We start from the raw sequence: 20909 nt of genomic DNA, 5'->3' as shown, positions 1-20909 counted from the left end.
AGGGGAGGCCTGGTGCTCTTGTTCCCCAACCACCCCCCCACACCCCATTAACCTGCTCCTGTGCCCCAGCCTCTCCCCGGGGAGCGACTGAGTGCTCTCCCTTTCCCCTGCGTGTGGGGCAGGTCCTATGATCTGTCATGCGTTCTTCTGTCCAGCTGGGAAGCCCTGATGGTCCTCACATCCATGCCCCGTGGAGCTCTCGTACCCTTCTGGTGTCCAGGGCAATATGCACATCCAGCCCCACGCTGAACAAAATGATGACGAGATCATCCCTCCAGGCCATTTCTGGGCTTATGCTGGGAATACTGGTGCCCCGTGCTGGGAATACTAGTGCCTGGTGCTGGCAAAGGGCTCCCCAGGTGATGCACAAGTTAGGCCGGAGGAACAACCTGATCCAGTTAGTGGTGTCCCTGCTCACTGCAGGGGGGTTGGACTAGATGACCTCTAGGGGTCCCTTCCAACCCAAACCATTCTATGATTCTATAACAAAGTGTTCCAGTCTCATCAGTAGATTTTGCATCCCTGCCACAGAGAGGAGTGCTTGCAGGAGCTGGCAGCCTGGCCTCCATCCTGTACTGGAGATCCAGAAGCTGTCTGGTTGCAGCTGGGGTGTCCGCAGTGGCTGTGCTTGCTTAGACTTGTTTAGCTTTTTGCACTTTATCCATTAATAGCAATTTCTCCATCTTTTGCTTGTTCAGCTTCCAGTTCGTTCCATTAATCTTCCTTCGCTGCCTCTTTGGTTACTGCTTGGTAGTTTATCATAACCTGCACTTGCTTTATATTTTAATTATCACTGGGATTTTTTCAGCCACTTGTGTGGTTTATGTATCATATTCTCCAAAACATGTGTTTTCTTTTTGACAGCTTACTGGGAATGAGAGTAAACAATGTGTATGATGTGGATAATAAGACATATCTTATTCGCCTTCAAAAGTAAGAACTTTTAAAATTTCTTTATGCTGTTACTGTATGTATGAGAACTAGATTTTTATATATGTATGTGTTGTGGTTTAGTCTGAGCTGGCAACTAAGCACCACACAGCAGCTCGCTTGCTCTCTCCCTCCCCCTCCCCCCCCTGCCAGTGGGATGGGGGAGAGAATCGGAAAAAAAAAAGTACAACCCGTAGTTTGAGATAAAGACACTTTAATAAAACAGCCAAGGAAGAGAAAATAATAATAATGATAATAGAATATACAAACCAAGTGATACACAATGCAATTGCTCACCACCTGCTGACCAATGCCCAGTCCGTCCCCAAGCAGCAATCAGCACCCCCCGGACAACTCCTCAGTTTCTATCCTGGGCATGATGCCATACAATCTGGAATAGCCCTGGGGCCAGTTGGGGTCGGCTGTCCTGGCTGTGCCCCCTCCCAGCTCCTTGTGCCCCTGGCAGAGCAGGGGAAGCTGAGAAGTCCTTGCCTGGAGTAAGCCCTGCTCAGTAACAACCAAACCATCAGTGAGTTATCAACATTCTGCTCATCCTAAATCCAAAACACAGCGCTATGCCAGCTGCTAGGAAGAAAATTAACTCTATCCCAGCCGAAACCAGGACAGTGTGTAATTTCTGTTGACAGGTGTGTGGCTTTTTTGGCTAGTTTTCAGTGAAATTCTATTGTTCTTTGATAAAATGCAGTAATTTTTACCCAGTAAGTTCTTGGGAGATAGTGTATGAAGTGTGAAATATTGCAGAAAATGTATAAAAAAGGCCCAAGGTGTTAGTGTAAAACCAGACAATTGTCATTGTTTCTTTTTGTGGGGAGGGAAGAGAGGAGTTGGAGGAATGAAGAGCAACACTTAGTAAGTGATACTGGTGCCCAGGCCAAATGGGAGGCAGGGCTCATGTCAGTCACCAACCTGTCCACTCCAGTGGTGTCTGAGATGGGCTCATCTGCTTGCCTCCAGTTGTGTTGGAGAATTTTTAACTCTATTGCTCCGCCAAATTATCCATAAACTTAAAATGTGGACATCCTTTCGCTGTCAGCCTGGCTGCGGCACTATGGGCTTTACTAGTTTTGGCAACAGGGTTTTCTGTAGATAGCGTGCTGCTGGTTTGTGGTGCTTTGGTCTCATTCCAGTGCAGACTGGTGTGTGGTGAGGGGTGGCTGCTGATGTGCCAAGTGGTGAGTCTTTATTTTCTTAACAGACCAGACTGCAAGGCCACGTTGCTGCTTGAATCTGGTATACGCATTCACACGACGGAGTTTGAGTGGCCAAAAAACATGATGCCATCTAGCTTTGCAATGAAGGTAAACTAACCTACAATTTCTTTTTAATAAGGTGGCTGAATATCAGAAAGCAATGTTCATGTTCTGTCCTTGGAGACAGAATAAAATAGTGGAAAGATTTGAGACAGAAGAAAATAGTGGAGGGATTTGAGACAGAAGAAAATAGTGAATAGATTGGCTTGGTGTATGCTGATCAAGCAGGAAACTGAAGACAAGGGAAGAGCAAATTTGGACCCGGGGTCACACCGTGATGTTCAGTGCCTGAAACAATGAAAATTTAAATTTATGAAGGCTAATGTTAAGTTGCTGAACATTTTTTGGGCTACCAAGACGTTTTGGAATTTTACTCTGGCAAAGTCCTTGTCGTTCCAGTTGGATTGTCCAAATTTTTAGGCCCTGGATGCAGCACCCTATGTTAATAGAGCCCTGCTGTTCAGTCTGCTGGACTTTGAGGCTTCAGATCTTGCTGCAAGCTGCTAGGCTGTGTTCCTGCAGGTAGATGTGCAGGGATGGAACCTGAATGCTGCGTCACACGGGTCTGCTTAGCCCACCTCTTCTGGATGCGGCCTCATTGAAATGACTCAGCAAAGATTCTCCAGGGTGGCTTTCCACGTCATACATGGATTCAGGGATAATCTCGGTTCTCTTTGTAAAATAAACCCTTTGAATTTTAACTAGCTGCTCACTTGTTGAGCTAAACAAATAGCAGTTTTTAATGGCAAAAATGGCTTAACATTAAGAGTCTGGAACAATTATATTATCTATAAATGCCAGGGTATTCTTTTGCTAAGAGCTGTCTTGCCTCTGTATTACCAAGATCAGCATTTTCACCCTTATGGCATTTGTATTAAGAAAGAAGTGGTCAGTGTCACAGGAAGGATCTATAGCTAAGAATATATTTCAGTATAAAATGTCACAGGCAGGTCTGTTCACATCATCTCACAGACATTTTCTCCATTATTGACAGTGCCGTAAACATTTAAAGACCAGAAGGCTTGTCAGTGTAAAGCAGCTGGGTATAGACAGAATTGTGGACTTCCAGTTTGGAAGCGATGAAGCTGCTTATCACCTGATTATTGAGCTGTACGACAGGGTGAGTGCAAAGCTCCAAGCGTGTCCTCTGTTTGCAAGCACGTGAACGTGGCCTTTGCTGACGGTCCCCTGTGGTGTGCTTCCAGGGTAACATTGTCCTGACAGACCACGAATACATCATTTTAAACATTCTGAGGTTTCGCACGGATGAAGCGGATGATGTCAGGTTTGCGGTTCGGGAACGATACCCAGTCGACAGTGCGAAAGCACCCGCACCTCTGCCAACCTTGGAAAGGTAATTGCTTTTAGGTGGTGTATCTATTGGAATAAACTCAAATTACTTGGAACTGCGAAAGGCAATGTGTCTTTGGGTAGTCTTTTCACAAATTACAGGCCATTTTGCCCTTCTTTTTTTAAAACTTAAAGGGTTTTGCAGCAATACAATCTGCAAATACAAATACAATCTACAATACAAATTGCTTCTAAGCAATACAGTGTAGTCTTAAACCCCATTGTTTGTTGGGATGACAACTCTCCATTATCTTTTGCAGGTTAACTGAAATGATATCAAATGCACCCAAAGGCGAACAACTGAAGAGGGTCCTTAACCCACATCTCCGTAAGTAATTGTATTTCATTAGAAAATGAAGTGGGATCAATACACATCATGTTTAGATGATGCTGAAAATTTGAACAACTTCAAGCAGCCTTTTTTTTTTGATGTCGTTCATGATAGTCTGCTATTACGTATGTTTGAAAAACAACAAAACCCCTAAGCCTTTGAAAACAAGAGCAGATTTTTTTGATTCCAAGCCACCTGCACAGAGAGATGAGGCTTGCTGTGATCCTGTAGTGATGAGACACTCTGGAGTAGCTCTGTTGGAGCTCTGACTTGATGCATTTTGCCCAGTGTCTTGTCTTCAGTGGTACCAAATAGGAGATGTAAGTGTACAGTCAGGGCAAGGATGTCGTTAGGAAGTGATTGGAGTATGCCAGTGCTGCCAGTCCTGGAGCAAGTACCGATGAGGTAATCTCAGGGTGCTTGATATGTCCATCTGTGTGAACTCTGGTAGCCAGGCAAAGCACCCTGTGCCCTGGTTTTCCTGCCCACAGAAGCAAATTTGACTTGTGTGACGTGGTCAGAAAAGGTTGTCAGGCACTGGAAGGGGCTGCCCAGGGAAGGGGTCGAGTCCCCATCCCTGGGGGGATTTAAAAGCCAGGCAGACGAGGTGCTTAGGGGCAGGGTTTAGTGGTGGGATGGCAGGGTTAGGGGAACAGTTGGGCTTGATGATCTTAAAGGACTTCGCCAACCTAAATGATTCTATGATTCTATGTGATCAGAAGAAGTTTGGTTTATCCTCTTGATTTGGCAGTGTTGATCAAGCACAGGATTGCCTGGCAGGTACCCCTGAACAGCTCGAATCGCGTGATTTGCAGACCTCAATACTTCCCCATTTCTTGATTCTCTTTTTCACCACCCTTGTCCCTTTCTTTCTCCATCCCGGTCTCCTCCTAAATAAACAACCTGCTGCTAATTACTTTCCCCCATTTGTCCCAGTTTCGCTATATCCATACCTGTATTTGGTATTTCTGATACTGATACCTGGGTAACCTTGGCCTTAGGTAATGTTGCTGATCTGATTACCCAGGCACAGCTCGCCTGGCAAGGCTCTGCTCTCTAACAGGTCCACAATTCTTCCCTGCAGTTACCGTGTGAGTTTGGATGTTTCTCATCCTTAACCACCTGTGAAACCTGGCCATCCCTCCTGCTGGTTCTCTAATTTTTGCCACTTCTCATGCTGGTAATGGTCATGTCCAGCAGTTTCTCACGTTGTGTCCTGTAGTTCCTCACATCCTGTGCAGTTAGCTTAACCTCGGGCCAGCGCCTGGGCACCAGCCCTGACATTAGCCTGCAGCCCTAACAGGCATGCTGATACTTCCCTCAAAGTGGTTTTATGTTTTAGTCTTCCCATGACTGATCAGCAGGCATCTTTGTATTTAACAGCTTGGGTTGGATTTTCCTTCCATGTATTTACCAAATTTATTTTTGAACCTGTATGAACTTCTGGCATCCGCAGTGTTTTTGTGGTGAAGCATTCCACTTGCTTCCATGTCACATGAGAATTCACCTCCTTTTTTTGTTCTGAAACTCATCTCACCAGTTCTACTTGGTGCCCTAGTATGGGATTTGAAGAGAAGGTGAACAGTTGCTGCCTATTTATCAGCTCCGCACCACCCATTTCATAAGTCTCACTCATTTCTAGGCTGACCAGCCTACTGCGTAGCCTACGTAGTCTTTCCTTGTACAGAATCTGCTTCAAGCCTGTGATGATCCTTGTTGCCCTGTGCTTTTTCTAGCTCTGCCTGTTTTGAAATGAGGTAAGTAAAAGCATACATAACATACGCGGTGGAAGCGCACCATGGATTTATACTGTGGCATGAATTCCCATGTTCTGTTCACTGTTCCTTTCCTAATAATTCCCAGCACACAGCTTGAGATTGTGTTCACTGACAATTGAGCTTATGTTTCCACAGGACCATCTGTTGCTAGGTCTTGCTCCCAAATAGGAACGATCAGTTGGGCATATGCCTATGTAGGATAGTCTTTCCTCACGTAGATCATTTTATATTGTTTTACAGTGATGTGCCAGTTCTTTATCTAATCACTCACTATTGCTCATTCTCCTCCAGTTTTTCACAACTGGCTGTTGTCTTTGTTGCTCAGACGGATTGTGTGTCGTCAGTAGGCTTTGCCCCTTGCCCTTTGTTCCCCCTTCCCAGGTCAGTTAGGTGTATGTTGATCAGTGCAGGCCCTAGACTAGGTCCCCACAGTGCTCAGCTTTCCTCCCCTCCCTCCAAGCTGACAGTTTATACCTCCTCCCTCTTTCCTGTTTTTCAGCCACTTTCTAATCCCAACTGTTATCCAGTGGCAGCTTGTTTTCTCTGAGAGCTTTGGGGTGAGCTTTGCTAAATGCTTTCTGGAAATCCAAGTAGACCATATCTATGTGGCCTCCCTTCTCTTTGTGCTTGTTAACTGTCTTGTAGAGTTAAGATGCAAAATACAAAACTGCTGGCTCTTCTGTATCTAATGCAAAGCTCTCTGCTAATTTTAGTCTTTAGACTAAAAAGAGTTGGTAGTTTTCGAGTCCCTTTTTAAAATTGCCATTGCCTTAACCTCCTTGTGCCTCTGCTGCTACGGCAAGAGAGGTGTTGCAAGCGACAGTTAACAGCTTGGCATCTCCATCCTTGAGTTCTTTTAAACACCTGGCTGAGTACCACATGATCCTGAGTCTTTACTGCTGCTTGTTTTGTCTGTTGGATCCATTACCTCTTCTGACACCTGGATTTGAGGCAGATTTTCTGACATACTGCCTACAGAGAAACGTTCCAGCCAGAGCTTCCCTGTGCCCCTACACTGTGAATGAAACTCAAGACATTTATTTAATTTTCCTGTTCTTGTCATATCCGAGTGTTCCTTTTGCACCTCAATCGTTTCTTGAATCTGCTGATTCTAGCAGGCTTCCTGCTTATGATATATCTGGAGAAGGCTTTTTTATTAATCTTGATGTTTGGGTTTTTTTAGATTTTCTCAGGATTGATTTTGGCCAGTGTTGCTGTGTTTTACATTCACCTGCCAGAGTTTCGTCTCCCATTTTCCACAAGGGACACAACTTCAGATAACTTTTGGCTTTTAACAGTTTCTCTTAATTCGATGATGTTCAGTCATGCCAGCCTTCCTTGGATGTTCCTGAAATGCTGTTTAATGAGTGATACACATTTGTTCTGAGTGTCCAAAGTAGCATCTTTAAATAGCCTGCAGGCTGTTTGCAGACACTGCCTTTTATTGATCGTCTTAATTTCTTTCCATCTCAGAAGCCTCTTTGCTTTGTGTAATCTTCCCTTTTGAACGGTGAATGCCTGTAGGAGATTTCTTGGGCTTTTGTTGTGCTAGCATGGATCCAGGTAAATTTTAGCGTCAGCCTTGTCCTATGTACATGGCATCTATCCAGCCAGGCTGGGATGATTGGAGCCTGATTTAGCTGTTGCGTGTCCTGCTTTCACGATCTCTTGGTTGTCCCTCTGCACATTAGGGTGACCAGCAGCTCTGCTCAGGCAGTTAATACTGTAGCCCTAATACCTCATGTCCCAGATGTAGGCCTGGGTTTTCATTCCCATGGGATTGTGCTGGGTTTTTTTTTTTTTCAAGTGGTTATCTTGTAAATTTGTTTGGACTCTAACATCCTGTTCGCCTACTCTAAGGTCACCTGCATCATTCTAAGCTTGATGCTGCACTGTCCCAGTGATTGTCTCCCTTCTTCCATGTTTCTGCTTTGCTTTTTCTCAGTGTTCTTAGTTAGACCTGGTTTTCCATGGCCCCGTCTTGTTTCTTAGTCCTTAAGCATCTTTGTAGGAGTTTCTAAATCTGTTTTCATTTGCTCCTTCTCTGCAACCTGTTTAAATGGGGCTGCGTCTGGTTTTTTTGTCACTCATGTTTCACATTTGGCTTTGCCAGCTCTTTCCTTATTCTTTATTTGAAGCTACAGAGTTTGTATGGCTTCACCCTTGGTAGTACCTTATCCCAAGCCAAGCAGTTTCCCACCCTTGTTGGGTTTCCTACACTCTTCAGTTCAGAAACTTTCCTACCCCCTTTTAAATGTGAAGGTTTCATTCCATTGTGGCCAACATGAAGCCCATCCTTCCTGTATATCCTCACTCTATCCTAGACCTTTCCCAGTTCCAGATGAACCTAAGCATCCTTAAGTTTGTAAGAACTCCTCAGCCATGAGCTGAGACCCAGCTGCTCTGCCCAGCCAGTGAGCATTTCTGAGGGCCACCGCAGGAGTCCTGCTCAGCTGGTCTCTCTGGGCCCTGCCTCCTGAATTTGGGACCACAACTCCCTCACCTTCCCCAAGGATTAACTGTAGTTTCATGGCCATAGCTTGTTGAAACACTTCTCATGATTTTAATGTGAATACAAATTTCACTGTGAATGTTCTCTACAGATACTTCTTCATTTTTTTTTTTTAACAGCTTATGGAGCCACTCTCATTGAGCATTGCCTTATAGAAGCTGGATTTTCTGGTTCTGTCAAAGTAGATCAGCATATGGAAAGTAAAGGTATGTAGGAAACACTATTTTAAAGGCTGTAGTACATATATGGTAATTTTTATGTCTATGTAGTATTTTTTTCCAAAGAGATGAGTAATCCTTAAACTTGTAGTTCTTTCCATATGGTTGTACACTGTAATGTTTTTAGGTTGGGGATGAACCTTGTTCTCATTAAAACTCCTGAATTGTGCATATATTGGAATTAAAACATCAGACTCCTCCTATAGTCTAAATGATTTTATAATGGCATACTACCTTCAACATCAGGTGAACTCTGGTTATGTAAAGGGATATTTTACAAGAGTCCTGTATAGAAAAGTTAGTATCAGAGCCCTCCTTTATCGATAGCAAACATGGTGGCGATTTGATAAAGTAGCAGCTTTACATTTATTGGGAAATTATGAATTTGGTAGTAAAGTCAGAATAGATTTTTCTGTTGTCTTATTTTTCTTCTGGGCTTTATATTTGCCATAATTCAAAAGGATTAGTTATTTCCTACTGCATTATGGTGCTTAATAAATCAACTTTGTAACAAGCAAATAACTTCTCACAGCTACTGGCATATGCTTTGCCTCTGCAGTTCCGTTTTTATAAAGTGCTAGCATTTGTGTGGTCTTTTTTTCCATGGAACTTGAATAATTATGTTTTAGAAGTACCTATCAAGATTTTTAAATTAAAAATTCCCCAAATGTAAAATGTGTACTAAGGCTCCTGTTGAAAACAAACAGTAATTGCTGTAGTGAAGCACCAGGGGTAAAGGATATCTGCAATTTTATTTTTGAGACATGCTAGAATGCTGCTTAACGTTAGGTTGGACAGGTTGCTTCAGGCACTTCATTGGAAGAGCAGTTGCCTGGGTCTTTTGTTGATTTGCTTTTGTGCTATGTTTATATAAAAATAGGTTTCCGTTTTAGATGTTTTAAAATATTCCTCTCCTCCCCTCTCTCTTTTTAGAAAATATTGAAAAAGTGCTTACTGCTTTAGAGAAAGCAGAAGAATATATGACACTAACCGACAACTTCAGTGGAAAGGTGGGTCTCAGCTGGGCAACCTGGTTACCAGTTATGCAGGAACTGCAGAATTAAACTGGTAGGCAGGTATTGAACAGCACATGCTTGTTCCTCGTGTTATCAGCTACAGATTTTATTCTGTGAGCTTGGGCTCCAGGTGGTGATGGGGACTAAAAATTGCTTCTTTGCACTGGATGTGCAGCAATTAAATAATTTACAAGCAGATTAGGTAGGTCCTATGAGAATTGCACTTGTGTTTTAATAGCAGGTAACACTGTTCTGCATGTAAACCGTGCATTTGTGTGATAAGCTGTAGGATAGTCCTGAGTTTTGTAACAGAAGTTCACTTTTTTTTTCTGGAATGAATTGGAGTCAAGACAAGCAAGTGGTCAGGGCTTCACTCAGTCAGTCACATTGCTTCTGCCACAAGGTCTCCCTGCTAGAATGAATTATTCTCTCATGCTGACCAGTCAGTCCCTAAAACTTGCTGCCTTGTCAAGATAAGGAGGATTCTTTTCAAAGACAAATGCTGATGACACATTTATATATTCTTCTAGGGTTATATTATCCAGAAAAGGGAAAAAAAGCCAAGTCTGGAACCAGATAAACCAGCAGAAGATATCTACACGTAAATATTTGAAGTATTTATTTCCTTTTCTACTAGTCTGCATCACATAAATTAGTTTTGAGGTGATAATATCAAATGTGTATTTTACAGATATGAGGAATTTCATCCTTTCTTGTTTTCTCAACATTCAAAATGTCCGTACTTGGAATTTGACTCATTCAATAAGGTACAGTGCTTTTGCTGATACTGTACTTAAGTGTTTTAATTGACTGATGCTAAAAAGAGTAATTAAAATATAGTGCAGAAGTCGTTAATGAAAACATAGACCTTGGAAGAGATGATTCATTTTATGGGAAATGATTTAGGCAGAAAAGGCCAACTAAAGCAGGGCCTTTAGGCTGAGCAGTGTTGTCTTTATTAACTTTATTAACTCAGTTAGATCCCGTAGCCGAAATACGGCAGGTGGCACTGAATGGAGGTGTGTATTGAACCTGTAAGGAAGGTGGCTGTAACCAGTCCTGGTCAACCATATTGTTAGTGGAGAGTTCAGGTGCTGAGTTATGAGGCGACTGGGGGCAAACAGTTATTACGCTTATACTTTTCCGGTTACTACTTTGAAAGCTTCAGGCACCTAATTTAGTATTTCCTTGAGTGTTGTCCTTTCTGGTCCTTGACTCATTAACATCTGAAATCATTAACTGCGTGTTGTTCCTTGACCTTGATCTCCAAAATTCCCATTTCACTTTCCTACCCTGCTTTTTGGCTGAATTTCTGTCATTTCCTTCACAGCACTGATGATCTAAGCAGCCTAAAACCTTCCTCTTCTGTTGTTTTAAGCACAGTGTCTGGCAACTGAACACCAGGAACAGTTCTTAGGCATGCTTTTTAGGGGTTTTGTGGTTTGTTTTGGTTTTTTTAACTGACCTATTGAAGCAGCAGAAATTCAGGGCAGACACGTCTATCATTGCAGTCATTTAATCTGAAGAGCACACTGTGTCAAACAGCAGCTTTCTTTGCATCATTTCTTAGCAAAAAATGTGGGCCATAGTTTGGCCACTTATATACTTGTGCATAGCCCCTGGTTTGCAGTGAGACATATCCCTGAGTGACTTGCTGAAATCATCTCATGCAAAGGTCAAATGGATGTTTTAGCATCTGTCTCCTCTTTTAGTGCTTTGCAGCCACCTCTCTGGAGCGGAACCTCCTCTGCCTGCTCATTGCCTGGTATAAGTCAGTGCAGCTTGGAGATTCTTAAAACTGATTTTTCTCTTGCAGGCAGCAGATGAGTTCTACTCCAAGCTAGAGGGACAGAAAATTGATCTGAAAGCGTTGCAGCAGGTAGGCTCTCATCCAAGAGTGGGGCAGCTGAGGTGGCTCTCTGAGCTTCAAATGCTTCATTTGGTTCTTGTAGCCTAGGGCGAGGGAGTTGTCATTCCTTATTTTCACTATGGAAGTGCTGAGTCGGTGGTGGTCAGGGAGTGGATTTCAAGATGTATCATGTAGGCAGTTGGAATACAAGTAATAGCATTAACAACAATATTTTGGAGACTCTGCATCTCTTCCGCTGCTGTATTTTTCTGTGCTGGAATGCTCTATTGAATGTCTTGCAGTGATTAGGTGATAAGATGCCATTTGCATATATTTTTTTCCATCTTTCTTATTTTTGAAAGGAAAAACAAGCATTGAAAAAACTTGAAAACGTCCGTAAGGATCATGAGCACAGACTAGAAGCTCTTCAGCAAGCTCAGGTAAGACTGAGATTTTTTTTTTTTTTAAACTAAGAAGATACTTAACATTTCTTGCAGAGTTGTACCTGTTGGTCTGCATTGCTACGGTCAGCACTGGATCCCAAAGTGAAACCTTCCGTTGTCACCAAGCACCCCCTAGCCCCTCAGGGAGCCTAGGCTTGCCCAGTGGGGCTCTGCTCCCTTATGAGAGCTTTGTACCTCTCTTGCCAAAATTTGCTTGTGCTGCTCTGCTTGCAGGAGTCAAGTTGGCTGTTGTCCTATGTGATCGCTTCAATGCCATTCTTGGATTTCATCTCAATATTAATTACTAGTTTTATTGTTTTTAGGCTATTGCTGAGTGTGTGTTTAGCTTCAATGGGTATAAACTTTTTTTTCTTTCCTTAAGGAAGCTGATAAGATAAAAGGAGAACTTATAGAAATGAACTTGGAGATCGTCGACCGAGCCATCCAGGTGGTCCGTAGTGCATTAGCCAACCAGATAGACTGGACAGAGATCGGAGCGATTGTTAAAGAAGCTCAAGCGCAGGGAGACCCCGTTGCGAGTGCAATCAAGGAATTAAAGCTTCAGACAAATCATATCACAATGTTGCTGAGGTAAGGACATTGCAGGTCACCTGTACCAAATGCAAGTAGGGCTGACTGTGTGAGCTGCATAGGAGACGGGTATCTTTGTAGCTTGTGCATTGGTGTTTAAATTGTTCAGGTTTTCTTCCAGCAGCGTGAAGAGAACAAAGTTCTGTGAGCAAAGAGGGATGCCTTCTTTTTTGCTTTCAAAAATAATAATAATTTGGTTACTGTAACAGCTTCTGTTGTAGTATTTTTAGAGTCTGTCTGACTATATTCTAAACCATTGGAAGATGTCCTAAAGCAGTATAGGTCCAAAGCTCCAGTCTGTCAGTCAGCAGTTAACCCTCTCTGATTTACTCTTCTTTGATCTAAAATTCACATGAGATCGTGCCCCTTCTGATGCTGCTGACTGCTAACGGCACTGCAGTGAAAGGCTGATGCTTCAGGATTGCAGCTGTTGTGGGCTGCAAATTTTGATGCTGGTTCTTGTAGAAATCCTGATGAGGGAACTGGCAGTGAGGCAGTATTTGGAGTGTCTTTAAAAACCTTATCTGACACTGTGTCGGGATGCTAGAGATAAAGTGAGAGTTTCTTTTTTATAGCTAGAACTTTTGATACAAAAGCTGTAATGTAGCGAAGTTAATTTATGAATTTTCAGTTACCTCGTTTTCATAAATGTTAGTGTACACAATAAAGTTGTTTTCAGGAGTGAGTTCTGTGTTGGCAACTGTGTCATCAGTCTCTCTTCTCTGTCTTAAAGTAGTGAGTAGTGATCACTTCGCTGATCAAGCCGCTCAGTAGTCCACCAAGTGTTGAATCATGCATCCTTAGTACAGAGGACTATGGAGCTATATTTTCCTTTATGAAGAACATTATTTTATGCTGCTCCACCACCTTATTGCTACACAGACTTAGTACAGCTGTATCGAGCAGGATTTAATGTCCTGGCGAGAAGCAAATCCAAATCCAGCTAGTGTGTGCTCAGCATACCTCTTTGAAAACAGTGAGGCAGATATCTCTTGGGGTTTTAAACCAGCACATTGCTGTCCTGTTCAGTGAGTCAGCATGGTGACGTAACTGTTCTCTTTTCATGCGGTGATCATGCATAGAATGTCTTGTGTTTCTTTTGCTTTATGAAAGTAGATCTTTGGAACTGTTCTTCATTTTAAGCCTAGATTTTTCTTTAGGTTGATAGCATGGATGTATGTCTTTTGATAAAAGAAATCGCCTTGGAAAATGTCACTTCCTTGGATTGGAAAATTTGGACTCTTTGTATTCTGCTTCTGTTTTCTTTTTTTCCCCCAAACTTTGGCTGACTCCAAGGCATCAATGGGCTTGCTTTGTAAAGGCATCCCGGGGCCTTTCTGCAGCTGCACAGTGAAAATGGTTTAAGGATTCCTTAGGCCATTTTCAGTCTTCATGAGAGAATAGAAGTAATTGCACTAAGAGTAAAAAGTAGCCAGTTCTCTTATCGTAATCATATGATGTCATGTGTTTTTAGGAACCCATATGTGTTATCTGAAGAGGAAGAGGAGGAGGAGGGTGCTGATATAGAGAAGGAAGAAATGGAAGAAGCAAAGGGAAAAAAGAAAAAGAACAAAAACAAACAGTTGAAGAAACCTCAGAAAAACAAACCTTCATTAGTTGATGTTGATCTCAGCTTGTCTGCATATGCCAATGCCAAAAAGTAAGGTTTGCAGAAATGTGTGCTTTGGTAGTAGAAGTTTCTGTGTGCTTGCGGTTGTTAGGGATAACCTCATAGGAAGGGCCCTGTGTGTATCTTGTTAAAAATAAAAGTTAGAAGTTGAAATGGGTGGCTTACCCTGAGCTCTAGGACGTGCATTTTCTTGGTCCCAAACCAGTATCTCACTGTTGCATAGCAGCTAGTCTCTGGCTATCACAGCGATGTCATTTTGCGTGCAATTCCGCACAGTAACATGGGGAACAAACTGGCTACTTTTGCCACACAGTAACCCAAACACAGGGCTCTGTCTGTCTGGGGAGGGGACTGACTTCATCTGGCTGCTTTTCTCAGGTAAAGACTAAGCCGAAGATCTGGGCTGAAAAAAAAAACAAACTCAAACCTGAATGCTAATGGCAAATGTAGAGGTCTGTGATAAGTACATTCTAAAAATGAGTGGATCTGCTGGGATTTCAGATACAAACAAACTTGTGTTTTGCAGGTACTATGATCACAAAAGACACGCAGCTAAGAAAACTCAGAAGACAGTAGAAGCTGCAGAAAAGGTATTTTTTTCTTTGGTTTTAGAAGACATTTAAAAGCAAAGTCCCTGTCACTGATCAGTGGAAAATCCTAGCTTGGTCTAGGTGGTCCTAATGAGACATGAAAAGTAAAAAAAAACAGCGAGGGTCATTTCATTCGTGAACTTTTAAGCTGACTGAACAGAGGATTGCAGATCCCTGCTCTATCATCTGGTTTCCACCAGCAGCATTTTGAACTGGTGGAAGTCAGGTGGTAAGTCAGGTGCTAGGTGGAGATGCTGACAGACCAGTATTGACCAGGGCAGGAGTGGGAAATCAGCGGAAATCCTTAGGATCAAAGAGCTGATAACCTTCACAGGGGGCAGCTATCCAGGGAGGAGATTTATGAATGTTGTAGGACAGCTGTCTTACATGTGCATGAGGGGCATGCAGGCCTGTGAATAGCAGTATGTGGAGCCTGCTCTCTGAAGAAGTTCCAGAGGCATTTCCCACCCGCTTTCCTGCTGTTCAGGGATCGGGTTTGTGGTTCCTGTGCTGGTGGATTGCGATGATGCTTTCTGTCTAAACAGGCATTTAAATCGGCTGAGAAGAAGACGAAGCAGACCTTGAGGGAAGTTCAGACAGTAACCACCATTCAGAAAGCGAGAAAGGTCTATTGGCAAGTACAGTTTCATTGTCGTTATCGAATGTCTCGTAAATGTGCGCAAATTTAGAATGACTGGGTCAGGCTGAGTTTTCAAAATGGAGCTAATTATGATTTCTAAGCACTACACTTTGTATTGGGTCTTTTTCCAATTGCTCCCTGAAGGTGCTGGCCTGATCCTGTTAGTGCCTTTGCCTGCGAAAGTTCCTTTCAGTGGATGTGGATTTGTAGTTTTTTGCTTTTAAGACAGCTAGGAATATGAGCTTAATAAAAACAGAGAACTTCACTGTTACTTTCTGGCAGCTGTGTGAAATACTAACAGTAGATTTAAAAAAAAAAAAGCAAGAACAAAACCGAAAACAAAACGCCAAAGCTTTCTATAGTCTAGTAACTGAATTATTAAAATAAAAATAAATAGGAGGCAGGTGGACTTTGTGGTGATGGTACTTGTTGTTTTGTCTCAAAATATCATTGGCAGTGATGTAGTATTTGTACTGTGCCTTGTTTTTATGCCCCAGGCATATGGGTGGATATGAAACTATTTGCAGTATCTTTTGTGAGGAGTACATGCTAAGATGGATATTCTTAGAGTTTGGTATAAAAAATACCTTTGTAATGTTTCTGTTAGTTCCAGGTGTTTTTCACACAATGGATTGATGTAATTTGGCAGGTTTGAGAAGTTCCTGTGGTTCATTAGTTCTGAGAATTACCTTATTATTGCTGGAAGAGATCAACAGCAGAACGAGCTGATTGTAAAGCGGTATCTTAAACCAGGTGAGAGTCTGACTAAGTGGAGTGTATCGGTTCTCTCTTACTTTCCAGTTTTGTAAATGGAAAAGAATGACATGGGAGGGTCTGTCTGGTTTGTTCTTAAGTTGGGTCTTAGGTAAAAGGGGACTTTGGTGATGGTGAGTCCTAGAGACTGTGTGTGTGTTGTCCCTGGGGTGCTGGGGGGGGACCTGTGTGAGACTGGGCCCTCCAGCAGTGTGGGGTAAGAGTAGGTTGGATGGACTCCCATCAGGAGCAAAGGAGCTGATTCGCCCTGGAGCAACTGGGATGGACTAACAGGCTTCTGTATCCTCTTGCCATCCTGCTCCTTGCAGCCAAAATAGCTGTTTTCAGCTAACGTTAGAAACCTTCACCTTAGCTCGAGTGATCTGTGTAGTTACCATGTGTGTGACTGATTAGAGTCAGTTCTTTTCCAGGGGACATATATGTGCACGCCGATCTGCACGGAGCCACGAGCTGTGTGATCAAGAACCCATCAGGTACCTGGTGTGGGGCTGGTGCAGGGACTCACAGAAGCCTGGGCGCACTGTGAACTGGCAGTCTCTGCGGCGCGTGTCTGCGCCCAGCCCGGCGAGCTGCCTTCCCCCGTGCAGTGGTACCCAGCTCCAGCAGAGGTTTCCCTTAGGATGTGAGAGGCATCGGTCCTTCCAAGATCAGGCTGTGACTGGCTGCTTGCAGTTGCTCAGCTGAGCTCCTGGTGGGAAGGAGCAATGGAGATGCGCTCACAGAGACAAGCGTTAGTCGCTGGCAGAGGCGGTGGCACAAGTGCTTGCTGCTGGCCGCGGGGACTGGAGTCATGCTGAGACTTTGATAGGTGGCATAAGCAGTTTGGGTGCTGATGGAGGGTGCTGATCTCAGCAGAGAAGTGTTAACGCGGTGGGATGGATTTCATGGGAGACCAGCTGTGCAAACCCTGCCTGCGCCCTGTTCCCGGGAGGTGGTGGAAGGAGCAGAATCCTTGTGTTAGGAGGAGCACGGTTGCTGCTCCCACATGGAGCTGAGCGGAGGAAGGAGCAGTAGCACAGCTGGCTTCAGCCTCTCTTGGGGAGCTGTGAAGAGCAGCTGCTGCCACTGCTTCTGCCCTGTCTGTGCTGCCTTCAAGCTTAGCCAGGCCACGTCGTCTCTGCCCAAGGCCCCTGGAAAGCTCACACGCTGGATTGGGGCATGTGTGGAAGTTGGAGAATTCAATCTGTTGTGCATGGATCGCGTTCACTGATGTGTTGGGTCTTACTTTGTAGGTGAACCGATTCCTCCTCGAACACTGACAGAGGCAGGCACGATGGCCTTGTGTTACAGTGCTGCCTGGGATGCCCGTGTCGTCACCAGTGCTTGGTGGGTCTCCCACAACCAGGTAAGGACACTCGTGCATAAGCTTTGCAGAAAGGACATATGAAGGAACTGTCTGAAGACACCGCAGACGAAGCGTCTCTGTGTGGGAACTGATGGATGCGGGTGAAATGTGTGGAATGTGGTGGGATGGCAGTGTTCTGTTAACGGTTGGACTTGATGATCTTAAATGTCTTTTCCAACCTAAACGATTCTGTGATTCTATGAAACTTTTGTTCTCTGATACTGTTCCTTGCGGGTTCTCCCTGGCTCTGCCGCACTTGTGTCCAGGGCCGGAGGGGTAGCCTCTGATGTGACAGGCACATGACAGAGGAAACGCTGCAGGCTTGGCTTCTTACTAACAGAGGGAAAGGACTTTTGTTGAAAATGAAGTTTTCATTTTTTTCAGTTGGGCTTCTAGCTTGTGTATTAACTACAGTCTTGCGCTTCTAGTCAGCTCAAGTGTAAGGGTGGAGAGATTACATTAAATGGAAGGTCGCGGTGCCTTTGGTGTTCTTATTTCCTGAATAACCCAGTTAATCACCCAGAACTTCTAAAACGTAGTGCCAGTAATGTGTGATCAAATTGAAACATCTCTTAGGAAAATACCCTGCAAAGGACAGGAAGAACCCCTCGGAAACGGAGTCCTTCAGCAAGCTGTTCCCATAAGTTAAAAATGCAGCTTGCTTGAACGTTTTGCTTTTGTTAGTGCTGTTATTACACAGTGCTGGCCTTCTGTGACAACAGATACTCTATATAATTGTGATTTTTCTAGGTTTCTAAAACTGCACCTACAGGAGAATACCTCACTACTGGAAGCTTCATGATCCGAGGTGAGAGGCAAAGGAACAGTGTGAATTTGACTTCAGGCATTTTGTCTGAAGATGCTATGCTGTCCTGCAGTGGCAGCCCCCTGAGCTGCCCCCCTCACTGTGGCTGCCGACAGATTCCGCTCTTCTCCTGAAAATCTGTTCTGAGTGGTTTAGAGTGAATATCAGGCAGCTGCAGCAGTATTTCTAGTTGAGGCTGGGGCAGAAGAGCATTAGCTAAGCTGCTTTTGAGTTTCTCCTGTTCTGTTGTTATCCAAGAGATACAACAAGCCCCAGTGTAATTTTTTTGGTAGCCTAAAGCCTCTAATAAAAATTAATTTGGAAAATACATCATGTAACAGAGGTGTTAAACTTCCTCCTGAGAATCTGCCTTTGTTTTTCAGGGAAGAAGAATTTTCTTCCACCTTCGTATCTGATGATGGGCTTTAGCTTCCTGTTTAAGGTACTGCGTTCTCTGTGCAGCTCCTGCTGGCGTTCGTAATTTGGTTTGAGCTGTAGGAGGCTTATTTTCTGGTTCTTGCTTATCAGTATATTCCCAACTACTTCTTTTCCCACTGGGACAAATCCCTTAAAATGCTACTCACTGAAAATTACTCTGCTTTCATTTCCATTTTTCTCCAGTTTGCACTGTCTTCATTTAAAACAAACAGACACTGTGAACATTGTTACCTCTGCCAGATTTTTATACCGGCTCCGTTTGAAGCATACGCACGTTTAGGGAGTCTGCTGGCTGTGCAGCTGTGTGTCTCCTCACCAGCTGTACTTTCTAGGTTGTCAGACTTGGGTTTAAATGTGCTGGTTTAGTTTTCTTGCCTTTTGAATGGCAAAAAGCATTCAAAGGGAAAGAATAAAGCCAAGTCAGGTGTTCTCTGAACGGGCTAGCAAACATCACTGGAGCTGGTGCTGGCCTGACATAAAGGTGCCTCTGTTTTTAGGTGGATGAAAGCTGTGTTTGGAGGCACCGAGAAGAAAGGAAGATCAAAGTACAGGATGAGGATCTGGAAATGGTTTCCAGCAGCGCCGGTGAACTGGTGTCCGAAGAAGTGGAGCTGTTAGGTACAGTGGGTGTGCCTGGGGCGCTGTGTGCGCTGCTGGCAGACGGGACTGTTCGGGGTTTGGCATTTCGTTCCCTGCATTGTGTTATGGGTCAGTTTGGCGTTTCTGATGTCAACTGTGTTGTCTTCACCTGTGTGCCCCAGAAGGAGGAGACAGCAGCAGCGAAGAGGAAAAAGCAGAGTGTCGGGAAGCACCAGAGGATGTGGAAGCCATGTCTGAGAGTAATCGTGATGAGGGCGTTGCTGACCTTGACCAGGGCACAGTAAACACGCCTCCTGCACCAGAGGGTGACTCTGAAGAGGACGATGGAGAATCTGAAGATGAAGTGGGACATCCAGAGTCAAAGAGTGAAGCGAAGGAGGAAGAGGTAAATTACCCAGATACAACAATCGACCTGTCGCATCTTCAGTCTCAGAGGTAAGTGAAGAAGCAGCTGCACTTATTGGCAATGTGGGCCCTTCTGAGGATCTCTGTACTGTTAAAATGCTGCCGAGACCAGGGCTGTGATGAGTTGCCATTGCTTCTTTCGATGCTCAGCTCTGCAGGCTGCCAGAGTGCAGGGCAAGCAAGCCTGTGCTGCGGGGACACTGCCACGCTGTGTACCATTCCCTGCACGGCTCTTTGTGGGCTGCTTGCTTTGGACCCCCCTCCTGAAGCACACACACACCTGCACACAGGGGTATCTGGCGCTCTCATGGTGGCTATTCCCTGTTTTGGCCTAAGCATCCCTTTTCTACCACGCACCGATTTTACTCCTCAGGCGATGGCTGCCCCCGTTTTCTTTTCGGAACCGTTCAGACCTGAGAAACTGAGTCATGAGTTGTTTCTGCTCTTGCCAAGCTGGTGCTGAGTCACTGCTCTGCGTGTGATGAGATGAGCTCATCTCCCTGTTGTCCCTGGAAATGGCACTCCTTAGAGGGGGCAAGGAGATGGGATTAAGTGGGTGGAAACGGACAGCTCTGCAGGGAATACCACAGCTGAGCGGGGCTGTGTGCATGGGAAGCTGAACACCAGGGGTTCCTTTAGTGCGTCCTGCACCCGGGCTGTCTTTGTTGCTTGTTTGTGTGTGTGCGTGAGACAAGCTGGCAGAGATCTGAAAACTTGTTTTGTAAACTGAATCCCAGTATTGCTGCCCTTTCCCATTCACCAAAGCTGGGAGTTTCAAGAACTAGAAAGCTGAAAGTGGTGCAACCAAGTTAGTCAATGTTTGGGCTGTGGTGATATGTCCATGGTTGAGCTGCTCTACATCTGTTGATGAGCCCCATTTTGATCTCCCCACAGATCCCTGCAGAAAATCGTCCCCGCAGACGAAGAATCCAACTTGGTAAGGTCCCAGCTCAGATGTTTGGCAAAGAGCAGTGTGAACTGCTGCTGGACATGGTGTGCTCTAACTGCGTTTCACTTCTTAGAGTGACAGCAAGTCCCAGGGGCGAAGGCATCTGTCTGCCAAGGAGAGGAGGTGAGAGCCTCTTTGTGTTTGCAGTGAGGTGAATGCCTCCTCCCCATTCCCTCTCCAGGACCTGGGCGCAGGGCATGTCTTGCAGCTCCCACTCTGGGCTGGTCCATGTCCGTTGTCCGTCCTGCGTTTCCAGTGTGGGTCCTGCCTGTGGGATGGTGGCTGCTCCTGTCCTTTGGGAGTGCTGGCTGTGAATGGTTTCTTGCGTACTCGTGGGCACGAGAGGTTTCACTGAGGAGGGGTTATTTCCAGTGTATGTGCCTCAGGTTCGCCCGCAGCCCTGTGGCAGGGAAGCAGGGTGGCAATGCTGGCAGGGGAGCGGCA

The 20909-nt window shown here is 44.6% G+C and overlaps 1 protein-coding gene across 1 annotated transcript in view; it reads left to right on the top strand.

Moving 5' to 3' along the window:
* NEMF (nuclear export mediator factor) overlaps positions 1-20909 on the top strand; it is a 34859-nt gene that overhangs the window by 10902 nt on the left and 3048 nt on the right. Inside the window, exons 2-25 of the mRNA XM_035888431.1 lie at positions 865-933; positions 2147-2249; positions 3196-3321; positions 3407-3555; positions 3812-3879; positions 8292-8378; positions 9324-9400; positions 9937-10007; positions 10098-10173; positions 11223-11285; positions 11618-11695; positions 12081-12289; positions 13764-13949; positions 14446-14509; positions 15055-15143; positions 15799-15902; positions 16334-16396; positions 17156-17268; positions 18019-18076; positions 18457-18515; positions 19009-19129; positions 19276-19546; positions 20411-20453; positions 20539-20588. Coding sequence (XP_035744324.1) covers positions 865-933; positions 2147-2249; positions 3196-3321; positions 3407-3555; positions 3812-3879; positions 8292-8378; positions 9324-9400; positions 9937-10007; positions 10098-10173; positions 11223-11285; positions 11618-11695; positions 12081-12289; positions 13764-13949; positions 14446-14509; positions 15055-15143; positions 15799-15902; positions 16334-16396; positions 17156-17268; positions 18019-18076; positions 18457-18515; positions 19009-19129; positions 19276-19546; positions 20411-20453; positions 20539-20588 — 2397 coding nt within the window. The remainder of the gene's footprint in view (positions 1-864; positions 934-2146; positions 2250-3195; positions 3322-3406; positions 3556-3811; positions 3880-8291; positions 8379-9323; positions 9401-9936; positions 10008-10097; positions 10174-11222; positions 11286-11617; positions 11696-12080; positions 12290-13763; positions 13950-14445; positions 14510-15054; positions 15144-15798; positions 15903-16333; positions 16397-17155; positions 17269-18018; positions 18077-18456; positions 18516-19008; positions 19130-19275; positions 19547-20410; positions 20454-20538; positions 20589-20909) is intronic.

This window comes from Egretta garzetta, unplaced genomic scaffold (genome assembly GCF_000687185.1).
Source record: "Egretta garzetta isolate BGI_Z169 unplaced genomic scaffold, ASM68718v1 scaffold21, whole genome shotgun sequence".
Taxonomy (NCBI): Eukaryota; Metazoa; Chordata; class Aves; order Pelecaniformes; family Ardeidae; genus Egretta; species Egretta garzetta.
This window is presented reverse-complemented; position numbering and strand designations above follow the sequence as displayed.